Consider the following 7,878-nt stretch of genomic DNA (forward strand, 5'->3'; position numbering starts at 1 on the left):
ATTCCACATTATTACAAATAACTTAATTTCTGGACATTTATGGTTTGATTTCTTTGTATGTACAGTATGGAGCACTTGGGTTGTTACCGACATCTGGTGAAAATTTCATGTCATTAGCACCTCTAGTAATATATTTACTGAGAAAAATGTTGACGTGTTCAATACTTATTTTACCTGCTGTATGTTCTGTGGCAAATGTTGAAAAGTAACACAAACTGGTTTTAAAAAAAGTCGTTTGTGGGATGATTTCAAGGTGTTTCAGTCGCCGCTTTGGAAACAGCCCTTCACTTCCAAATATAGGGTGTGACATCATGCCAGGGATCCCATCATGCGAGATGACCAGATTTCTATTTGTGACCACCCAACACCCCATCCATTGTCACCCCCACCCCAGCCAAACAAACAAACAAACAAACAAACAAACAAACAAACACTTCCTGACTGAGGCTCAAAGTTTTTTCTATGTAACCAAAAACAGAAAGAAGAAATAAAATCTGCAGAAGTTGAAAGAAGTTCAGAGGCTCCAGTGAGTAATGAGATTTTTGATATTCAGCATATTTTTTTATTATTTATTACAAGGACAGTGAATATTAATAACATTTCTGTAAATATGCCAGAGTTAGTCCGAAGGCTATTTTCCACTGAGGATTACGTTGTATTTAAAAAATTATATTTAAATGAAAATGTTTGACCTGTAAGCAGAAAGCTTATGGATGTTGGATGTTGATTTTTGGTCTCTATTTCAAAGAGGATGAGGAGGAATTTTTACTGAAGCAGCTCCTGAAACTGTTAACCTGCTGAATGAGAACATTTGTGTACCGTAATCTTTGTATACAGAACAATATAGCCTACTTATTAAATGACATTTTTATTGAGATTTTCAATTCAATTCAATTTATTGTCATTATACTGAAACAGAGTTGTACAGTGCAACGAAATGCTTTTAAACTAGATCTCCAGTGCAGTAACAAAGGACATAGTGCAGACAAGACATAACGTGCATAGACACAAACATTAAATACACAATCGTGTGTATGAAGTGAACTGGGTGTGGACAACAGACAATTTATGATTTTTTTGGACAACCAAAATGTTTTGTGGACAACCAGATTTTGTCAAATGTTAGGCCACCACCACAGTTAAAAGTAGGGATGCACCGATACCGATACCAGTATCGGGTATCRGTCCGATACCATGTGCGTTAACTCGTACTCGTACTTATAAAAGTGCTCCGATACTACAGGACCGATACCAGCTTCTTTTCACTCAGTTTGTGCATAGACGCTCTAAACCAGCAGGCGGCGGAATCGCGCAACAGACTTAATGCCAGCCGCATAAAAAAACAGAAGAAGGCGACGACCACGTTAGCCGAGCTGAACAAACTTTAACAAGTAAGCAGTTTGTAGAGGAGGCGTCATGTCAGCGGTGTGGAGGTATTTTCAGGTGACAGTAGTAAGACGTCATCCCTGCTGTGAACGTGCTTCTGAGACTCTTAAACAAAGACACTGGTGAAGATCACAGGATCAAAACAATGAAGTCCACTTTGGCTGCAGCTGTCGAGAGGCGCTTTCACTGATGCTGAGAAAAACCCTTCTACTGCATCTCAACTGTACTGGATCCAAGGTAAATTAAACAAATAAAAATGATTAAAAATAATAATATAAGCMTTGATTTGCCTAAAAATATTATTTTATTTTTATAAGCATTTATTTGCCAAGTAATCTGATGGAGGAAAAATCATTATGACCAAGCTACAACATGTTACAAATTAAACATTTATTACTTAATTGCAATTAATTTAACATACTACAAAGTTTATTTAGTTTAGTTTATATAGTTGATGGTGCAATGCTCTAATATTCAGTGAGGGCCCTGTAACACATTTTAGATAATTTGAGCCGATCAACAAAATTTTTACATCTACGATGAAGATGGAATAAAAAATAAATCAACTGGAAGTCTCTTTTAGGTGTATTAGGTTTATTTATTTATTTTTTGTACATGCTGTCATAGTATGGTTATATGACAGTAAAATGGTTTTAAACCAATAGTAATGTACTTTGTTTATTTATGTTTGAAGTGCCTAATGAAAATAAACAGTTTAAGTTAATTATAAGGATTTTTAAGGATATTTACTAGTACTTGTATCGGTACTTGGTATCGGCAAGTACTTTAATGTAAGTACTTGTACTCGTACTCGGTTTTCAAAAATCTGGTATCGGTGCATCCCTAGTTAAAAGAAATCCTAGGGGAAACCCTGACGTACTTCTGTTTCCTTAACTGGTTTGTTTAAGTTGTTTTTAACACTTGCATAGCCCAAATATGAGAAAACATTGAACCATATTATTCTGCGACAGTGATTAACCCTTAAGAGCACCTAGGACTAATAACGGTGGGTGTTGGACTTGTATTACAAAAAATAAGCCTGCTTGGAAGGAAAATATAAAGTCGTGGAGGTTTTAAACTTTTGCACATTACTGTGTGCGTGTGTGTGTACTGACCTGTGCACAATGCTGTGATAACCAGGGGCAATGTCATCTGACACAGGCTGCAAGAAAACACTGGCATACCTGAGAGATTAGGTAGAAAAACATTGTTTTGAAATGTGAGTAAAAAGTCTTTAAATATCTTGGCCAATAAAGACTGATATTATTTAATGTAATGAAACACCACCTGTGGTTGGCTGCAGCTCGCCACACAAGCATGATGGCTTTCTTCCAGATCTTCTGAGCCTGAACTGCCTCCTGGTCCTCTCCACACGTGGAGCTGAGGAGAAATAAACAGGACAAGATGATGAGCTAGAGCAGGTTCTTCACAGTGAGTGAAGTTATTTTACTGATTAGTCCCAAATAAAAGAGGGTCCTGGTGTGATTAAAGCACTGTTAAACGTTCTGCCCGTCTTTAAAACTGTTTGACTGGATGGGTGTTTATGTGCGAGGACCCACAGCTGGGAGGAAGAGGCGGGGCTGCTGGCCAGGGAATCTGCCGTGTAGCGCTGAGAAGGTGGACCGTAGCCGTCCTCGCTTTCACTGGCTGCTCGCTCCACCTCAGACAGATAGGAGCCCTCCCCCTCCCCACAGTCCTCCTTCAGCTCCATCCCTTCCTCTGGGTCAGCGTCACTCCCTCCCTCCTCCTCCTTCACCTCCTGGGTTCAGTAAATAAACAGAGAACAATATTAGTCTTTTAAAAGCTAATGTTAGTATATGTGGGCGTGTTCATGTGGGTTACCTTGGACTCTTTCCCAGACACACAGCTGTCCTCAGAATCTGTGCAGAAAAAAAGTTAGAAAACTTTTACATGTGTGTACATTTACACACACGTGTGATACTCACCGAGGCAGGGGGGGTTGGGCTCTGGTTGGCTCCACTCTTCTCCTTCACTCTTTACTGTAGCTTCAGCGGCCTCCTTCACCGCAGCTCCCCCCTCTGGAATCTCTCTTCCTGTTGTGCCATCATCAGAGACGACAGAGGAGACTTCATCACTTCCTGTCACCTCAGGTCCCTCGCCACTTCCTTTATCCTGTTCTTCTGTTTTAGCATCAAACAGGTTTTGCGACTCCGTGCTGTCAGAGGTCAGGGCCAACTCGGCGCCCCCACCCTGAGGCTCCTGTGTAGAGTTCAAGTCTGGAACCGTGGGTGTGGGGTCGGAGGGCTTCAGTTCCTGGGTCTCCCAGGGGCCAGGGAGGGTGTGGCCTTCAGAAACAGCCTCCTCACATAGGGAGAGCGCAGCTTCTACTGCAGCGGCGTCCAAAACCTCCACAGAGTCGTCGACCTGAGACGAAGGAGAGAGCCATGAACCATGAACACAGGCCCTGATAACACTGACTCCTCATGACTCACTCATATTTTACCATGCTGTGTGTGTTATTTCAACACTGATGACACCAGAGGTGTTTCACACCAACCATCAACTAACGCTAACAACTAAAAACAGGAACATAACTCAGAAGTTGAAGCAGCCCCTGTAGGCTGTCTGCAGTACAGCTGTAGGTCCATGTGAAAGACTAACATTTTCTTGACTAAAAAATAAAACCAGGGAGGCATGGTGGAGCAGTGATTTCACATCTAGTACTGAGCAGGTATACCGGTTCGTACCGGTTGTTATACAGATTTTCTGAATAGCGACATACCAGTTTAAATAGCCTAAAAATGTTCCTAAATGTTACGTCACGCCCGCCAGTGAACTGTTTTACGGGGGACACTTTTCCTGGCAGCACCGCTATGTGCATGCTAATGTTATTGTTGAAGCAGCTTCTCAATAACTGGCAGTGGGTGACGATTCCACTGCTTATATTGACTGACGTTAAAAAATAAAGCTCCGGTTTTCCCCATCGCTGAATGTAGTATACACCTCTTCAGTGACGTGCACAGACAGATTTCATGTACATCCTCCACCAGTTACTATAACTTTTCTATAACCGTTTCTATAACTTACACCAGTTTTACTATAACTTATAGTAAAAAAGAAGTTGTTAGTGTCTTGCAGAGTCTCTGCTCAGAGCAGGACTGTCAAAGTCTTACGCTGAGGCCTGCTGGGTGCTGTACCGTGAACCTGATTGGAGTCAGAAGATTGAGAATAAAGTTTTAAAGGGATCCCCAATTAGTTGTAACATTAGACTTTATTTGATAAACATATATTTTAACTGTAAAATAAAGACTGTAAAAATATTGTAGGATGTTTAGTTTTTATAATTTTTAAACTAAAAGTTTAAAAATATAGTACACGGACGGGGCCATTTTATTTACATGCAAAGCATTCTGGGTAAATGATGATGTGGACAGGTCATCGGTGCGAGGCTGCTAGCGAGCTATATCCACCCTGAAGGTTAATCTTGGACAATATCTGATGATCGACTCTTTTAAATGAAACCAGAGAGCGCTGACAGAGAGGAGAAGGTAGAAATGACTCAGCCTGTAACTGAAAATATGGATGGAGGGCCTCAATTTAGCTTGTTTGTCTCACTAGCACCGAGCTAATACATATAATGGTGCGTTCACACCAAACGCGATTTCAGCATCAGGAGCATCAGGTTTACATGCAAAGTCTATGGTGGACGCGCTTCAAGCAGCGTCGGGAAGTTCTGCGGCGCCTCAAGTGCGATTAGAGCAGCGCGATTTGAACGATTTGAACGATCTGAGCGTTCAACGCGCTGAGGTGCAAATCGCTGAATTAGAAAATCTGAACTTTTGCAGCTCGACGCGCCGCATCAACCAATCAGAGAGACTCCACTGTGTGACGTAGTGACATATTTCCCGACGGGACAGTTTACTGAATGATGTCCACTAACCTGAAACAGATGGAGAGGAGCTCTTTAGCTGAAATCGAGTGCCTGCAGTCGGTGTCCTGACAGGAGATATCCTCACCAATGCGTGGCAGCGGCTCATCAGACTGGACTCGGGACAAAAATAGTCCTGAAAGCGAGCTGTGAGCCTCTCCCGCAGCTCCTGGGTGATGAAACTCAGAATGTCTCTGAATTATCTGGTGAATTAATTATGAATTAATTATCTGATGAGCGTGACATGCTCTTGCTCTCTTCTCTGTAAATAAAGCAAAGCACTTCCTCATCCGACATTAAACAGAGCCCGACAGAGGAGGGAGGGGCGGGGAGGCTCTTCCCGTACAAGCACTTCAAGAGTTGACCTGCGTCTGACCTCAAAGTGCAAAAGCGTCCAACTTGAAGCGTTGGATGCGATTTTGAAGTTGAAATCGCGTTCGGTGTGAACGCAGCAAAAGGCAATATAGCGTCAGTGCTACCACGAAGGCTAACAGGCTAAGCTGAGGTTCTTCTTCCATGAAGCAGCTCTGTTGTCCTCCATCCATATTTTCAGTTCCAGGCTGAGTCATTTCTACCTTCTCCTCTCTGTCAACGCTCTCTGGTTTCATTTAAAAGAGTCGATCATCAGATATTGTCCAAGATTAACCTTCAGGGTGGATATAGCTCGCTAGCAGCCTCGCACCGATGACCTATCCACGTCATCATTTACCCAGAATGCTTTGTGTGTAAATAAAATGGCTCCGTTCATGTTAAAATATATTTTTAAAAATGTACAAAACTAAACGTCCTACAGTATTTTTACAGTTTTTATTTTACAGTTAAAATATATGTTTATCAAATAAAGTCTAATGTTACAACTGATTAGGGATCCCTTTAAGAAGAAATCCAGTGATTCCTGTTTTATTCTGACATACCATTTTAAACAACGCATTTATTTCTACAATTTCTACAGCCATGCTTCAGCTCCCTTTCTTTGACTTACATAAAATATGTCAAATAAAACTATAAGGAAATTTTATTAAAACTTTATAAAGAAAAGTTTTAACACCTATTCATTACATCAGGATTTTTCTAAACATTTCCCAACCCCAGAAATTAAGGTGAGCATTGGATCTTCTGGCTATCACCTTATCACAGGATAAGGGATAATTATATAATGAGATGTTTGTGGAGTGGACAGATATTTGGAAATTACTGTTAGTTGGGGCTTTGAAGTTTGACAATACATGGAGAGGTTTCTCACAAAGCCACAGGGGAGAGTTAAGACAGCTTGCTACTAGGTCATTAAATCAGAAAAGCAAGTAAAAGTAGTTTTAACTAGGTGCTTTGTAATATTTGGTTACCTTAAGAAAATACATTCTCCCAACGGGATATGGGTTGTAGATAAATTCACGTCACAATCTCCACCTCAGATCTGCCTTCTCCTTTCAACTGAATCATCTCCATCTTTTCATAACCAATGCACGATTTTTCCACTCTGTCAGCTTCAAAGTTTCCCTTCACAACAAAAGTTCACCTCTTCTGATGCACCCTACAATTCAAAATAGCCACTTCCATTGGTTCCCTCAAAATTAAGTATAGCTCCATTACTTGTTATAAATAACAAACAGGCTGTCCAGATACCGTAACAAAATCATTTTCTTCTCCAGTGGCATAAATCAATGTGCACACACTGATGAATATATAATGGATATAGTATCTGTCCTTTTGAAAGTTTAGTCAGACTTTCATGTTGTGACTTCTTCGAGTTGGGGGCAACTGTGGACAAAGAGGAGGAAATTTCCTTTTCCTCCTCTGTTCACCTTCTCCGTCGGGTTGAGAGGAGCTAGTATTAGCTTTGCTTGCTTAGCTTAGCTTCAAAGAGCAACAAAGGTGTGTTAATATAACAGGTTCCAAAACGCGTTGAGTAAATAAAAGCGATCGATCAGACGAATGTTTGAATGGTGTGTCTCTTGTGAGCGTTGAGTCATACAATATGCATTTTTGGGTTTTTTTTAGATTGTGGCAACCTAAAGTTGTACATGATTTAGTTTAGTTGTTTGCACCTGTGTTTTGCACATCCGTCACTAATTATTGATTCCGGTCACCTGTGTTAACCACGGTGACTTCCCCTTTAAAAGAGACGCCCACACACTCTGTGTTGTTGTGTTCATTTCACTTGATGGCCAGACCCAAGTTGAGCAGCAGCTTTCCAGCACACGCGTTTCATTTGATCCAGAAACGAGGTGTTTAATCCCTCTAAGGACAAATCTTTCAATCGTGGAGTTATGGAGTAATGCTGAAGCCAAACACAAAAAATAAAAGTCTGCTGGAACCGACAACTAAAAAGCCTCATCTCGTCGTTTTCCCACTGCAGTAAACCTCCCGACAAAAACAAATGTAAGTCTCCTACAAAAACTAAAATGAACGCATATGTAAAACTGAAAACTAAAGAAAACCAATTATCTTGTTTTCTTCTAGAGAAACCTAAACAAAACACAACAGCTGCCTAAAAAAACACTCATCTAAAAAAGTAAGTTTGTTTCTTTTTGTTAAATCAAATTAAATGACTTTTTCTGTAAAAATGGTAATTGTGTTTATTTTTGTGTGTTTTAGCTCCTGGC

General features: G+C 40.6%; 1 protein-coding gene across 1 annotated transcript in view; it reads right to left on the bottom strand.

Moving 5' to 3' along the window:
* The window catches only part of brd8b (bromodomain containing 8b), a 38,400-nt gene that overhangs the window by 10,743 nt on the left and 19,779 nt on the right, over nt 1-7,878 (bottom strand). The window contains exons 12-16 of the mRNA XM_014031457.1: nt 3,333-3,771; nt 3,229-3,266; nt 2,946-3,145; nt 2,674-2,766; nt 2,502-2,570 (exon numbers count right to left, since the gene is read on the bottom strand). Coding sequence (XP_013886911.1) covers nt 2,502-2,570; nt 2,674-2,766; nt 2,946-3,145; nt 3,229-3,266; nt 3,333-3,771 — 839 coding nt within the window. The remainder of the gene's footprint in view (nt 1-2,501; nt 2,571-2,673; nt 2,767-2,945; nt 3,146-3,228; nt 3,267-3,332; nt 3,772-7,878) is intronic.

This window comes from Austrofundulus limnaeus, unplaced genomic scaffold (genome assembly GCF_001266775.1).
Source record: "Austrofundulus limnaeus strain Quisiro unplaced genomic scaffold, Austrofundulus_limnaeus-1.0 Scaffold1255, whole genome shotgun sequence".
In the NCBI taxonomy this organism is placed as follows: Eukaryota; Metazoa; Chordata; class Actinopteri; order Cyprinodontiformes; family Rivulidae; genus Austrofundulus; species Austrofundulus limnaeus.